Source organism: Canis lupus, chromosome 25 (assembly GCF_048164855.1).
Source record: "Canis lupus baileyi chromosome 25, mCanLup2.hap1, whole genome shotgun sequence".
Lineage (NCBI taxonomy): Eukaryota > Metazoa > Chordata > Mammalia > Carnivora > Canidae > Canis > Canis lupus.
In genome coordinates this window covers 17,445,834-17,462,217 of record NC_132862.1, presented here as the reverse complement: position 1 = coordinate 17,462,217, position 16,384 = coordinate 17,445,834, and the positions used below count along the sequence as shown (strand labels likewise).

The 16,384-nt window shown below is 36.8% G+C and overlaps 1 protein-coding gene across 7 annotated transcripts in view; it reads right to left on the bottom strand.

Moving 5' to 3' along the window:
* Window positions 1-16,384, bottom strand: part of DENND5B (DENN domain containing 5B) — a 199,930-nt gene that overhangs the window by 94,705 nt on the left and 88,841 nt on the right. For all 7 annotated transcript variants that reach the window (XM_072798447.1, XM_072798441.1, XM_072798442.1 and 4 more), the window contains one exon: window positions 7,680-8,346. In XM_072798447.1, coding sequence (XP_072654548.1) covers window positions 7,680-8,346 — 667 coding nt within the window. The remainder of the gene's footprint in view (window positions 1-7,679; window positions 8,347-16,384) is intronic.

The window sequence follows — 16,384 nt, the reverse complement described above, 5'->3', positions numbered from 1 at the left end:
GACAGGAATCCATCAAAAATCCTAGAGAAGAACACAGGCAGCAACCTCTCTGACCTCGGCCATAGCAACTTCACCAGACATGTATGTCACTGGAAGCAAGGGAAATAAGCAAAAATGAACTACTGGGATTTTATCAAGATAAAAAGCTTCTGCCCAGCAAAGGAAACAGATAGTCTATGGAATGAGAGAAGATATTTGCAAATGACATATCTTATAAAAAGTTAGTATCCAAAATCTATAAAGAACTCAACCACCAAAAACAAAACAAAACAAAAGCAAAAACAAAAACAAAAAACAATCCACACCAAAACAAAACCCAGTTAAGAAATGGGCAGAAGACATGAATAGACACTTTTCCAAAGACGACCTCCAGATGGCTCACAGAAACATGAAAAGATGTTCGACTTCACTCATCATCAGCGAAATACAAATCAAAACCACGAGGAGATACCACCTCGCACCTGTCAGAATGGCTCAAATTAACAACAAAAAAAAAACAACAGGTGTTGGTGAGGATGTGGAGAAATGGGAACCCTCCTGCACTGTTGGTGGGACTACAAACTGGTGCAGCCACCCTGGAGAAGTGTGGAGGTGCTTCAAAAAGTTAAAAATAAAACTACCCTACAACCCAGCAATTGCACTACGAGGTATTTACCCAAAGGATAAAAAAAATACAGATTTGAAGTGGTACATACATACACCACGATCTTTAGAGCATCATTATCAACAACAGCCAAACTATGGAGAGACCCCAAATGTCCATTTTAAAGAAGATGGAATATATATAAAATGGAATATTAGTCAGCCATCAAAAACACTGAAATTTGCCATCTGCAACAACATGGAGCTAGAGTGTATTATGCTAACTGAACTAAGTCAGAGAAAGACAAATACCGTATAATCTCACTCATAAGCGGAACTTAAGAAAGAAAACAGATAAACATATGGGAAGGAGGGGAAAAACAAAGACGGAAACAAACCCTATGAGACTCTTAACAACAGAGAACACACTGAGGGAGTAAGGTAGGGGATGGGCTGAATGGGTGATGGGGATTAAAGAGGGCATTTGTGATGAGCACTGGATGTTGTATGTAAGCAATGAATCACTGAATTCTACTCCAGAAACTAATACTGCACTGTATGTTACCTAACTAAAATTTTAAATGAAAAATAACAAACAGGCTTACCTGAATGTTTTATGGCAACAGATACTATGTATGACTGCAGAACACTTTCCCCAAAAGTAAAAGAGAAAGCCTATAAATTGCCCTTCAAGCAATATTAACTGGACAAGCTACATGGGAATAAAACTGTCTGAGCCTACAGAGTAAAGCAACAGGAATCCTGGTATGGACAAAGTCTGCACCACAGCCCTATGTGCAAAGCACAGACTGGGGTATGGCAAAAATCTGTGAGCATGTCCCAGTATTGAGTATTGGGATGCTGGACTAGAGAATTTCCATGAGAGTCAATTACCAGCTTGCTACTGAACATTAATTTAAACTGTTCCTGTGCATGAAAGACATAAAATAGGGCAGCCCGGGTGGCTGAGCGGTTTAGTGCCTGCCTTTAGCCCAGGGGGTGATCCTGGAGGCTGGGGATCGAGTCCCGCATCCAGCTCCCTGCATGGAGCCTGCTTCTCCTTCTGCCTGTGTCTCTGCCTCTCTCTCTCATGAATAAATAAATAACATCTTTAAAAAAGAAAAAAAAGGAAAGACATAATCTTGAAACCTGAAATACTAATGATGTCTTAGGTAATGCTGGAAAAACACTCTAATGGAGAAGGCAATGTTTGATGAATTCCAAAATAAAATGGAAACTATTTATACAGGATCTTGTTACAAAGAGAATGCAAGGAGGAGATAAACAACCAGGAGCCTCTTTTCCTACAGGACTGACTCTGGAAATGTACAAAGAGCTTCCAGTTGTAGAAGCCGGAAATCTACTTGTATGTAGCTGAACCTAAGCTGGAACCTAAGGCATGCTATTCCAAAGGTAGAAGCATCTGGGTTTAAATAAAAAGGAGGAATAGCAGCTGAGGGTAAAGGAAAGAATAAATGAATTATGTAGTAAAGGAAATCCAATATACATTAACACCTCAAAAGAGGCATAGAGCAAGAGATAATATTATCTCTATCTACAATTATCTACTATTGTAATTCATTAGTTCAATTATACCACATGCCTTGAAAGGGTGAAACGCGTATTGTTTAGACCACTACTGCTTCTGGAACCTGACCTGACAAGAACGAATGGAAGTCTGCAAACCTGAGCAACCTCAGCCTGTGAGACATTTCATACAATAAAGATGATGGATTGAACTGTTAATGACTGAATGGGACTAGTAAGAACTAGTAATCTGCCAGCATCTTTTAACTATCAGGATTCTTTTGCTATATGGGATCCATGGTCAAATACCAGCGGGTAGCCTGTGGTATTATAAAACATATTTGGTGTTTGTTCATAGTTGATGATGATGATGGTGATGATGAAGGAGGAGGAGGAGAAAGGCAGAAGGAGGGGGCAGGAGGAGAAGGAGAAATTAAAAAAAAACTAAGTAAACTATTAGAATGATCTGGTAACTTACATCTTCCCAACAACAACAAACAGATTGTAGACAAGTTCTCTCAGTCATGGAACAAATAATTACAACCTTAAATAAAGTCTTCTCTATCTTCCAGAAAAAAATAGAACACTTTCCAACTCAATCTATAAAGCTAGAATAGCCTTAATACAAAAAAACCAGACAAGATAGTACATGAAATGAACACTAGGAGCGAAGACACAGATGCAAAAATTCTAATAAAAATATGAACCAACTAAATCAAACCATATTTAAAAAGTAATGATACATCATCATAACCAAGTAAGGTGTATCTCAGGAGTAGAGGGATGGATTTTTCACCTTATTAAGTGATTAAAAGGAGAAAAATATGATCATCTTATTTGATGTAGAAGGAGCATTCAATAAAATACTACATGAATTCATGATTTTTAAAAACTTGAACTAGGAATAAAGGGAACTTCTTTAACCTGTTACAAGGCAGTCACCAAAAAAACACTACAGCAAATATTATACTTTATAATAAAGTGAAACAGTAAGTGTTCTTTTTTTTTAGTAGTGCCTGGGTGGTTCAGTTGGTTAAGCATCCAACTCTTGGTTTCAGCTCAAGTCATGATATCAGGGTTGTGAGATGGAGTCCCACCACCTTGTGTTCCACACTGGGTGTGTGAAGCCAGATAGAGATTCTTTCTCCCTCTTCCTCTGCCCCCACCCCCACTCATTCTCTCATAAATAAATAAATAAATAAATGTGTATTTTTTTAAATAAATAAATGTGTAATAAAAAGACAAAGATGCCTGCTACTATCAATTCTATTCTATATTATACCGGAGAGCTAATGTAGTAAGGCAAGAAAAAGAAATAAAGGTGAGAAATACTGGAATAGAAGAAACACAATTGTCATTATTTGCAATTGTTTACTATTGTAAAAACTTCACTGAGAGACATTAAACAAGACCCTTAGAAGTGGAGAGCTATAGCATTTTTGTGGAAGGGGAAACTCAAAATTTTAAATATGACAATTGTCCTCAAATCAGATTCAATGCAATTCTAATAAAAAAGGTGTAGTATTGTCTGTAACATAGCATTATCTTTGTTACAAAGTGCTAATGATGGTATGGCTTCAAAGGATTAATGATTTTGAAAGCTCTTTCAGCTTTACGTGTTAAAATGATGCCATTATTTTATATTGCAATGTACCTATAGACACATGTGAAAAATGCATATTGAATAGTCTATTTCTTGGGGAAAAAAAATAAAAGTAGTGAGGGAAGCTCCCTACCAGATACCAAGACTTACTTTAAAGCTATAGTAAAAATTTAGTACAGCGACAGAAAGATTGGCAGAATAAACTGAAATACAAGAACTTACCTAAAACAGAATAGGCTCCCTGCATGGGGCCTGCTTTTCCCTCTGCCTGTGTCTCTGCCTCTCTCTCTCTCATGAATAAGTAAATAAAACCTTAAAAATCCTATAACCAAATCAGCTATGGTGTTCAGCTGAGCACAACTAGCAGTTTGTGATTAGAAGGCTTCCAACTTTTTCAAGAGAACTTTAAGTAGCTTCTACTTTCTGACTGGGTTACTTCATGCACAATTTACAAGAGGAAAGAGAAGAAAGGTGGGGAGGGGGCATTGTGAAGGAATCACAGGCTGGGATGGCAGTCCAGTGTGAGCTGTGGGTAACTGCTTATCTCCATTGTAAAGAGTCAAAGAAGGTAAGCAAGGCCCCAAAGTGTTCCTGAGACTTTAATTATGGACATGAAAACCAGACACTAGTGTTTAAGCTCTCCTTTTATTCCTCCCTCCATTATTCCTCTGAAAAGAGGATCATATTCCAGTCTTCCCAGTTACCTTTTCTGATTTGAGGTCCTGGAAAAGAGCCTCTATCTCTTGGGTGCATTCTCTACTTAAAACTTCTAGCTAGTTACCATCATAAAGTGTTAATACACACTTTAGAGTGTAATATACACACTCTGTAAATGGCAGATTGAATCTGTTTAAATGGGCTGTGGACCAGAATTTCAAATCCGTCTAGAAGGACAGTTTCATCATTAAAATCCATCTACTTTGATTCATTTTGGGTTTTCATGGTTATTGTTTAGCCTTTGCAATGTTTTTAAATTTTATGGCATAGCTTTATTAGTGAATAAAACAAGAAGTATTAGATGTTATTAAGACCCCCTTAACACAGGAAGAATGAAGGAGGGCACCAGAGTACAAATCAACATAATCACTTTTATTGCATTCATTTAAATTGAATCTCTTTCTCTAATGGGAGAGACATTGTCAATATTAAAATGTGCATTTATGCAGAGCTTTCATTTTATACTCTACAGTTATTTAGCATGATATCTTTAAAACAGATTAGCAGAGTGAGCTAATAATTTAAAAATAAATATTAAGACAGATAAGGAAAGGTTAAGTGTAGTGCCTGATACAGTTAATATGGTGGTTAAGTACTCTGGAGAAAGACAGATCCAAGTCCCATTCTTAGCCTCTACAACATTACCTAATAGCTGTGTGATCTCAGGAAGGTTACTTAGCTTCCCTGAGCCTCAACTTTCTTTTGATAAAACATGGATAAGAGCAGTAACTCATTGTTGAACAGAGAAGAAACCCCAAAAAGTACAAGGCATTTTTATAGTATAATTCCTAACATAGAGTGATTTCAGTGAGTGGTTATAAAATTAACATATGAGACTTTCTGGGGATCCCTGGGTGGCTCAGTGGTTTGGCGCCTGCCTTTGGCCCAGGGCACGATCCTGGAGTCCCGGGATCAAGTCCTGCGTCTGGCTCCTGGCATATGGAGCCTGCTTCTCTCTCTGCCTGTGTCTCTGCTTCTCTCTCTCTCTCTCTATATATATATCTATCGTGAATAAATAAATAAAATCTTAAAAAAAAATGAGACTTTCTTTTGTAGGACACTTAAAAGTGTGTGTGTGTGTGTGTGTGTGTGTGTGTGTAGAGGGAAAGAGAGAGACACAGAGAGAGTGAGGAGAGCATGTGGGTCCTATAATCTCAGGATTCATAAAACCAAATTACCACAAAACCTTACAAAAAAAAAATAAATCTCATTTATGCTCATAAACACTCATGTTTCTTCATCTGAAACTGAATTAAATTGGCAGATATTAATCAATTATAACTTTTCAACAGCTTCCATGAACCAGCTGGGATAAGCTAATCAAACAGTGGAAAGATGACAGCTCAGGACAGACCACACACGGTGAGACATACAGTGCCTTTTAAAAGAGAAAGTGTGATAATGAAAGGTTTTTTTTTGTTTTGTTTTGGGCTAAAAAAAAAAAGTCCTAACATTCAATATAAGAGAACATTTATTAGGTCCTCAACCCTGAAACAAATGCCTTGACTATTTAATTTAACAAAGCTATACTTTAAATGCAATAATATGTTGGACCCATGCAACTTAAAATATACATAATTTATAGGGGATTATGTTGGACTGATAAATCAATAATAATTACAGTAATATCAGCTATCATTTAGTGCCAAGTATCATGTACAGGTTTTCTTATTTAGCCTTCACAATAAATCAGTGAGAGAGAAGGGGAAAAACCCTGTTATCTTCATAAAGATGAATTAATTGACATGAAGATTATGTAACTTGTCTGTGGTTACAGTTAGTATGTGACAGAGCAGAGATCCGAACCTAGTATTGTTATGACTTCAAAAACCAATATTCTTTCTGGCCCAAAGCTGAACCAAGTCAGAACTAAAGCTGAACCAAACGACCTTCAAGATCTCTTCTCAATCCAGGATCTAAATTATCCAGTTCCGAGCCCCTGCTCTTCCCCAGCAACTCTCTAACCCCTACCCTGGCTTCAGGGAAAAAAGCAAGAAGGGAAGAAATTGGAAGAGAAAATTACTTAAAGTTACGTGTTTTAGATACAAACACGTGATCTACAGGTAATGATCAGCCCTAAGAAAGTGAGAGCAAGAGGAAAGGAAAAAATTTAGATTGGTCATTAGAGAACTTCCTGACAACAAAAATTGAGACATCAGAACACATTATCAAAGAACATTATGTAGGATAAACTGAAGAAAACACAACCTCGTGAAGGGCTGTCAACACACAAATAGTGTCAACATACACACAAGATGGGGAAGTACAAATATAGCCTACTTGGCTCAGCTTCACTTATAATTTAAAATAGAAAAGAAAAAAAAAGGAAAGTGGTAAAATAAGCTTGACGGCAGCAGTCAGGAGATTGCACTACAATCCTGCTAGCCTAAATACAAGTTAGCAAAAAGCTAACCCAAATATTTGTGCCACATTTTTCAAAGGACACATCGATGTGTAGCAACCATTTTGTATTTTCCTTCAACTCACTATTCATTAAGACAGAGCATCTTTATTTCCTCTGCAAAATCATGTTTAGATTGGAACAAGTACTCTAGTTTAGACTCAACATTAGTCATCATAAATGCACTCATAATATAAAACTCAAATTTTGTTAGGTTTCTTAAGTATATGCTGAGAGAACTTTGAATGGAAAACATCACAAAGGTAACTTCCTTTTGGGAATAAAGGCAAAATAAAACAAAAGCACTCCATACAACTCCAGTAGAACCTTTAACCCAGGAGAGTCACAGCTAGTGAGATCTCCCATAGGCAAAGTTCCAAAGATGAATGCCTTAGGAAACTTCAGAGTCAACAATCTCATTTATCCCTGTCCAATGTCAACAGAGTTTTGATGTGAACCTTTACTGATCTGCAAAAAATGAGATGGCTGGCTACATGTTCTTGGTACTAACATCATTCTCACTTTCAATATGAAAAGAAATGTATTTCTTTTATGATGATTATGTACTATCTAGAAAAAAGGGCCTATTTCTATTAAAAAATAAATATATTCAAGTCAATCAGATTAATGCTTCTGTAGGCTTTCCTGTTTTCCTCCACAGCCACTGATGCCTCAAAGAGATGTAAAATCTTAGCCTCTGGTCCCACCTAAAATAGGTGCTCCTTTTACACAAAACAGAAGGCTTCTGACCATTAATCATTTGGTTCTAATAAATACCCCATGGAGGTGCAGCAGTTTGGATTTATAAGTACTTTTTGGGGGAAGATTTAAAATCCAAGGAAGACTTACCTTGTGAGTAGAGAAGGATCTGCATCTCTAAAAGAACACAGGTAAACACCTGCACCAGGTTCTCCAACCCCAGAAGCTCGAAGGCCTCTCGAAGAGGATAATCGGAGAGGGGGAGTTCATTGGGCCCAGGTCTCTGGCAGATGACAGGTTCATAAACACCATAAAATTTCAGTGATCTCCCTGGAGGTGGGAGGGGTACCTCATAGAGAATGTTATGGATGTAGCTCTCCAGCGGCAAGGGCGGTGGCTGCTGTGAGGTAACCGCCCTGTAAAGCTGGATAAGGAATTTCTTGCAGGCCTGCATGAATGGCAGTGGTGTGATCAAACATATACTTTTTGAAACATATAGGGTGTCTCTGCTGATGTCATAGGAGTTGTATCGCTGGAGTTTCAAAAGGGAAGTTGTATCTCCCTCATCAATACTGCTTGCCAGAGAGTCCATGCTGCAGGAGGATGAAGCATACACGCTGCTATAATGCTCCGCATTGTGCATCTGGTAGAGCGTCTGCATTGCTGTGCAGATCTGCTTACTTGTAACTTCTTCATAAAAAGTGAGAACAAAACCATAGGTACGAGAGCCATCTTCCCGGGTAATTATAAATGAGTGAAACTGAGGGTCTTTATTGTCAGTCTGAGTTCTGAAAGACAGCCCTTTAGGCATGCACAACTGTGGAGGAAAGGGGGAAAAGTATGAGAATGCTGTACACAAATAACTTCAAACTAGAGAAAATGTTTGTTGTTTATAACCTAACAAGACTCAAAAGGACACAAGTTTTATCCATATTTAATATTATTAGCAGTAGCCTTAGAAATACACTGTAAGTTCATTTACACATTGATAAAATTATTTTTAAAAGAAATCTATATATACATACATATATATACACATACATACATACATACATATATATAAATATATAGAGATGGAAAAACATCTTTACTGTATATTATGTGCAGGAGGTTTGACTAAGAATGAGATCTTTGACTTGCTCCCAGTAAACTTCTTATCCAAGCCTGTGACCTTCAACACTGCATGTGACTTCTCCAAGTCTCACTTTCTTTATCTACATTTGCTAATCAATGACTTGAAGGCAAAATATTCAAAGGTACTTTACAAACATTTAATATTTAAGTATTAATCACCATTTCTGAAGTGATGATGGTAATGTTTCAGAGGACTAGAGAAGTAGGTGAAGGCTCATTTGATAAATTGAAAAAAAAAAAACAATAGTATCACTTTGTTACTATTTTGAGCAATATGATACTTGATCTTAGAAACAGAAACTTTAAAAATGGAAATTTTTTTTTATTTACTGAAGCAGAAGAGTAGAAACAATGACATTTTAGATCCATTCCAGTAAGTATTATGCTTTAGGTCTTGGTAACTACCCAGGATTGAGTCAAATTTGGGAACAAAACGACCTGAAAGTTAAAGATGCCTAATTTAAAATTCTTAAAATGCAATTAGAATTCATTCTTTAAAACATTTTAAACAAAATAAAAATTACAAAAAATTTGAAAAAAACTTTGTAATTTAACTACCTTAACATAATGATCATTCTTATGTATTTGTTTTTGTATTACAATATGCTTTCTGCATATAAATAATTTTACCATAGCTATTATATTTTTCTTTTTTCAGACTTAACAATTGATCTGATGTGAAATTTGGAAGTTCTCCCCATGTTACTTAAGAAAATGCAATTCACCTTAAAAGTTACGTGTCCTTCATTCAAATTATCAACAAACAGTTATTAAGTGTCTTTATGAGCCAGGCCCTGTGGGGGTGATTCAGGTGAAAAAGACATAAGACATGCTCCTGCTCCTATGGAACTTCCAGTCCAGTAAGGATGACAAATGACTAAAAAATAAATGGTAAAGTATGGGAAGTACTGTGATGGAGTAAATACAGATTGCCATGGAAAAAACATAGCAGGAGGACCTAAATTAGAAAAGAAGGAGCTAGCAAAACAAAAACAAAAACAAAAACAGGAAGTCTAAGTGGGAGCCTAAAGATGAGCATAGCTGTTAGTGAGATTGAGAGAAGGCAGAGAGGACACGTGTGCAAAAGCCCAGAAGACAGAATATGCGGGTTTGAGGAAGTGACATGTGTTTTTTTCTGGGTGGGGAACAGAAAGCGAGATAGGGGGAAGTTAAAAAGAACCCAAGAGAAATAATCAGAAACTACGTTGTGAAGGTGTTTGGTGAGTCATGTTAGAAATCTGAAGAGGACAATGGGAAGCCTCTGCAGGGTTTTAGCAGGAGGGGTATGGAACTGTTTGTGCCACCTAGCATGTCAATCTTCCTGTACTGAAACGCAGTGTTTTTCAGAGGGGGTCCAAGGAGGTAGCAAGAATGCCTCAGGGCTTTGGAGTCATCTTGACTTCTTTCTCTCTCACTCCATTATCCAATCCATCAACAAAGACCATCGGTTCCACCTTCAAAACTATATTCAGAAACAAATTCCTCCATCTTTACTCTTACTACTCTAATTAAGCCATCTTCCTTTCTTAGCTAGAAGACTATTTAATATTCTGCTCAACAGTCTTCCTGCCTTTGTCCTTATCCCCATACTGTAGTCCCTACAGAGTAGCCACAGTGATCCTTAGAAAATATAAGCTAGATCTTGTTCCTCTTCTCGAAACCTGCAATGGCCTCTTACCTCACTAAACCTGAACTCTTTACAATATAAGGCCCTTATAAGGCTCCACACGAACTTGGCCCTGGCAACTTCTCTGCCTTCATCTCCTACTACTCACCTACTCTGTTCCAGCAACACTAGCCATACTGTTGTTCTGTGAAAACACCTTGCAGGCACTTGCCAAAATTTGTTGTTCCCTCTGGCTGGAACGATCTTCCTTTAAGTTTCCATGTAGTTCATTCCCTGTGGCAGACTGTACTTTCTAAAAACGACTCCAACAGTAATTCTAGTTCTACAATGCTGTTCTAGAACCTTGTCATTCTCCCATCAAGGTCATGGGTGGCTCACTGAGAGTGCCTACACCCAGGAACTGAAAACCTGTTCTGTAAAAAGCCAGATAGTTCTACAATGCTGTTCTAGAACCTTGCCATTCTCCCATCAAGGTCATGGGTGGCTCACTGAGTATGCCTACACCCAGGAACTGAAAGCCTGTTCTGTAAAAAGCCAGATAATAAATATTTTAGGCTCTGCAGCCCTTATAAACTTTGTCACAACTACTCAGCACTAACATTGTAGTGTAGTGCAAAAGCAGCCACAGACCACACATAAGGAATGGTTATGACTTTATTTATAAATAGGAAGCCAGTTGGATTTGCCCAGAGGGCCAGTCTGCCTACCCCTCACCCAGTCAAGTAAAATATAACGGAGGTGAGAAGTGACAAATGAGTGACTTTTCAGGGTAGGCTTAAAAATGCAATACAACTTCCATGTCTCTGGTCACATACACTCCAACATATAAAAAATTTGACCAATGTGAAGTTGCCATGCTAGAGATCACACAAAGAGATGGCACAGAGATTGAGGATTCCCCAGCAATGTTTCCAGCCCAGGAAATATCACCTGTGAGTGGGTGAACCTTCAGATGATTCTAGTCTTTAGCCTTCGAAACAATCTGACACCCAGTAGTGCAGAGAGGTTACCTTGCTAATAAACCATACCCAAATTGCAGATTTGTAAGCAAAGTAACAGTTTTGTTGTTTTAAATCAAGAGTCAACAAACCATAGTCCTTAGGTCAAATCCAATCTGCCACTTGTTTTTGTAATTGAAATTTTATTAGAACACAATAGCACTCATCCATTTAAGCATTGTCTATGTCTACTTTTGCACTACAACAGCAGAAATGAATAACTGACAGAAACTAAACGGCCTATAATGCTTCAACTATTTACTATCTAGCCCTATATGAAAAAAAAAACCAAAAACAAAAACAAACAAAAAAAAAATGGCCAGATTATGAAAAACCCACAATCCATGTTTTAAGTCACTTAAGTAGTATACGGGGGTGGTCTGTTATACAGCAGTAGCTAATGGAAACACTCCCTTAACTTTCTTTAAGTCTCTACATAAATACTATCTTAAAGAACTTTCCTTTATCATTCCATAAAAAATACTGCTTTTATCCTATAAATGCCATTAAAATGTCACTTTTCCTCTAGAAAGTCTTTAGTGAATGGGGAAGTATACCGCTGTATACACATGTACATTGTATACTGACACATTACTAGTTTCTCTATTTTGTTTGGCTCTCTAGATTGCAAGTGACTCTAGGAATGGTGCTATATTTTTACAACTGTAAACATACAAGAGTACCATGCACAGAACAATATACTATTTGGGGCCATAAATGGTAATTGATAATAATACTAAAAGCAAAATCATGAAGCTTAGTATTATTAGGTCAGTGAAAATGTCTTTATCTTTATATTTCAAAACACTGAATATGAGACCTAGAAATAACTAAGGTAGCTTTATGTAATTATTTTTATAAATGTTGGTAAGAATTACATTACTATGTATATTTGGGCAGAATAAAACAGAGTTAGGTAAAACACAAATACCTGAATTTGTTAGACGAAAATTTGTTTATTCCCAATCTTGGGAATAGCTGTGTAAGGAAAGGCCATGACAAGGCCTTTTTATAGTTATGTCTTTACATTAAAATTGCTTTCATCTTTATAAGAAGAGGAGATTCTCTGCTGTTTTATGAATAAAAACCCATGTGACATCTATTATTATCAGTAAAGATTATGGGAAGGAAGATTTGAATCCCTCTTTTTCCAGGTTATGTTCAAACTTATTTGGGATAGTGCATGCCATGTATGTATTTGTTGAAAGAATAAACAAACAAGTGAATAAGAAAACAAAACAACAGCTAGCGGCACAGGATCAGATTTAGTTCCTCTCTTGATTAAGTCTATAGTTCTCTTTTTACATGTAGTAGACAATACAGAAACACAGGTGACCTCCAAAGTCGAAATAAAGACTTAGTTTGATAGGCTTTCCTGACATCATAAACCACAAAATTACAGCTCTAACTGTTTTTGAACAGCTGCCAAATATTCCCCTAAGGTTTTGTAGCTTTCTGGAGCATGCATTCAAACATTTACAGGAAAAGCTTGCCAAAAGTTGTGCTCAAAGTAAAGAATGACTTTCTACACTACAGAGAACAGATGTAAGAACTCTCAAATTCTCTTCCTACGAATCAAAAAAAGTAAGAATTATATTTCTAATTTGGGAACCATGACTTGGAAAATGCTACTGCCTTTTCATTTTTTTAAAAAGTGAGAATTCTTGTAGGAATTATGAGGTTCAGTTTTCAGAAAACCTGAGGCATAAATCAAGATTTGTTCACTAGGGCATTCAACAATCTCTTTTTCCCTAATACTGCTCCTTACTAACAGTATTCCCTTTCCAACCCACACTCCCACAATAAAACAACTAAACATTTAGGGTTGTCAATGTTTACCGGATTACCATTGGTAATCAGATTACTTTAGTCAAAAGTGGGCTCACAATGCTGTGTATCGCTCCTGGTTTGAGCTGACTACGTCCTTATTATCTCTCTGGGCTATTTCAGGCAGTTTGGCTAGAATTTTAACAATTTCTTTTTCCATTTTCTATAGTTCTATGACTTCTATGCCCTCTCTTATTACACAAAAATAAATTATTCAAAGTTGGTCTGTTTGCCTTTCCTTTCTCTGATGTTCATTCCCTCTCTCCCACCTTTTTCCTTTAATAAATATTAATTTTATGTCATGTATTACATTAGATCTTGGTAATTCAAAAGACAAATATGAAAATAATCTCTTCAGGGAGTTCACAGTCTGGTAAAAAAGGCAAGCACACAGACCAATGGTTATAAAATAACAGGATCAGTGCTGTTGCAGAGTATGTTCAAGACATTATAGAAACAGAGAAGAGAGAGCACCTAAATACTCCTGCTTAAGATGACTTTGCAGGGAAGGTAACAATACTTCTCTGTAAGGGAAGGGAAGTATTATAAGTAAGCAAACATTCCTTCATTTAGTCAATGATTTCAGCCTCTACTGTATGTAAAACTAGGGATACAGCAATGAATAAGGGAGAGTATGCCTATCTTCGTGGTGCTTACATTATGACAAGAGACACAGAGCTGATAACTAGCTACATAATCAATTATTTAATTACAATTGTGATAGGTACTACAAAAGGATACAAGGTGCTAAAAGGTCCTAAGAGAATCTGAAGGGACCTGACTGAATGGTGGAAGGGTGGTCAGGGATGGCTTCTCTGAAAAATTGTTTAAAATGAAACCTGAAGGGTCACTAAGAATTCACCAGGAGAAGGAGAAGCGGAAGAGCCTTCCCAAGAAAAGCAGACGCAGAAGCTTTAGTGTAAAGAATAGAAAGGATAGGAACTTAAGTTTGGGGGTTTGGATTAAGGTGAGTGTGTAGAAACAGAGAGAAGTAGATAGATATCTGATTGCACATGGGAGAGGGTAAGAAAGTGGGAACCTTCAAGGATAATGCCAGATTTTCAGCTAAGACAACCAGGTGGATGGTTGTACCATTACTGACCAAAGCTAGTGGGAAGATCATAAATTCAGTTTTGGACATGTTAAATTTGAGACACCAGTAAATATTCCAGCTGCAAAGTTAAGAAAACAAGTGGCTGGGATCCCTGGGTGGCGCAGTGGTTTAGCGCCTTGTCTTTGGCCCAGGGCGCGATCCTGGAGACCCGGGATCGAATCCCACGTCGGGCTCCCGGTGCATGGAGCCTGCTTCTCCCTCTGCCTGTGTCTCTGCCTCTCTTTCTCTCTGTGTGACTATCATAAATAAATAAAAATTTAAAAAAAGAAAAAAGAAAACAAGTGGCTCCTCCAGTAACAGCTGGATTAAAGCCCCATTCCTAGAATTTTATTGTGAGACATGAACTTAAACCTGGATGAAAATGAGGGCTTAGTTTCATTCTAATGTCAACCCTATTAATCTAACTAAGGGTTCTCCATCTCAAATTCAAGCACTTGCTGAGTCTCTAAAAAGTATATATAGTTCTTTATCCTTTGAATCTTATAAGATAGGCATCTGAAATAGATTTTTCTCAGTCAACCCTTTATCCTTTACTCTTTGCTCATCATTCCACCCTACCTTTCTTTGTGATCGAAGTAAATTAGAAATTGTAAACTTAGAGCTTTATAGATTATAAAAAGCTTTATAAGTTATGACTCTTTTACTTAAAATATATATCAGATGTTTCATTTAGAACAGTTATACAAAACAGAATCTTCATACTTCATATAAGTTGCTTAAAAAGGTACTGATCATATCTTCTTAACAATCCCTAGGTTCTCTACATTCTTAAGGGTAAGTTCTACTGACCAGAACATTATATAGTCATGGATGCCAATATGCAGAGATCTGAAACAGGGGTAGGGGGAGGCAGGGGAACTTCAGTTCCATTTGCAATGCTTTGCTTCATTTAAAAGAAAAAGTACAAATCTGAAGTAAATTTGTCAATGTTGAAATATGTTAGTTCTAGGTATATGACTGTTGGTGTTGTTTTGTTTTCTGATACTTCCCTTTTGCCTTTTTTTCATGAAAATCTCTCAATCAGCAACCAAGAGAGACATAGAAAGCAATTAATTCAGAAACAATTTCACCTGTCCCTTACATTTATTTTCTATTTCATTTGCATGGCACTCATGGAATTTTTTTAATTTAAAAACGTTCACTGCTCTGGAGTATTTAATTTCTGTATGAAATTAATCATCCTTCTTCAAAGCACTACTGTTGCTTGTTAAATGACTGATATTACAGAAGGTGATGACTCATTGGAGTGAGATTTTGCTAAAGGCAAGAAGAAAGCTTTATACCTCTAGGTGGGAATAAATTATAGCTTCATACAAATGCACTTACTAAATAAATCAGAGGAAATTAAGGGCAGTACATCTATGACCCAAATGCAGACTAGTTTAATGGGATGCTTTTCAGAGATTTTCAAGGAATGCCAGCAAATCCTTTTAGATTTGCAGCAATAAACAAATGCTATGTGGTGTTTAACCATTAAAACACAAGCCTATGTGTTTATTTTTCATAGAAGACTTTGGTTGCTTACATAAAATAACCCCAGAGGCAAGGGTAAAGAAAATATCAAAAGCAGATTAAGGAAGCTGATCACTGCTTTAAAGATGAATGCTTTACAGATCAAGGCTAAAGTTATCATGGATATCTCATTATTAATGCATTCAAATGACTAACAGAAAGAAAAAGTGGCATTTTGTTCCAAATGACTATGGATTCATACTGTAGTAAGAACCATTCTAATTTCTCACAGATAAATTTATACTTTGAAATATCTTACTAATTTAAGAAGTCAAGTGTTGTAGTCTATTTACATTCTTATCTAGGTTTCCATTGCTTCATTTAGACACTCTTTTCTTTAATACTTTTCTATTAATTTGCTGGCACAGCAGCTGATAAATTATTTTTTGTCATTGCTGTCGACTATTTTAGTTAGAAGCTTGCCTGTGCTCCCTCCAAGTATCATAAATATAACAAACAGTTGTGTTCTACTTAATATCTATGATGCTGTCTTCACCAAAGATGAGGCTAGGCCTCACAGTATTCCAGCAAAATGGCATCTCTGGTTAGAGAAATAACTATACTGTGTTCTGTGAAGAATCAAAGTCAAAGTGCCAAGTGCCTTAGGCATTTGTACTTAGAAAAAGTACCATGTTACTCCCTC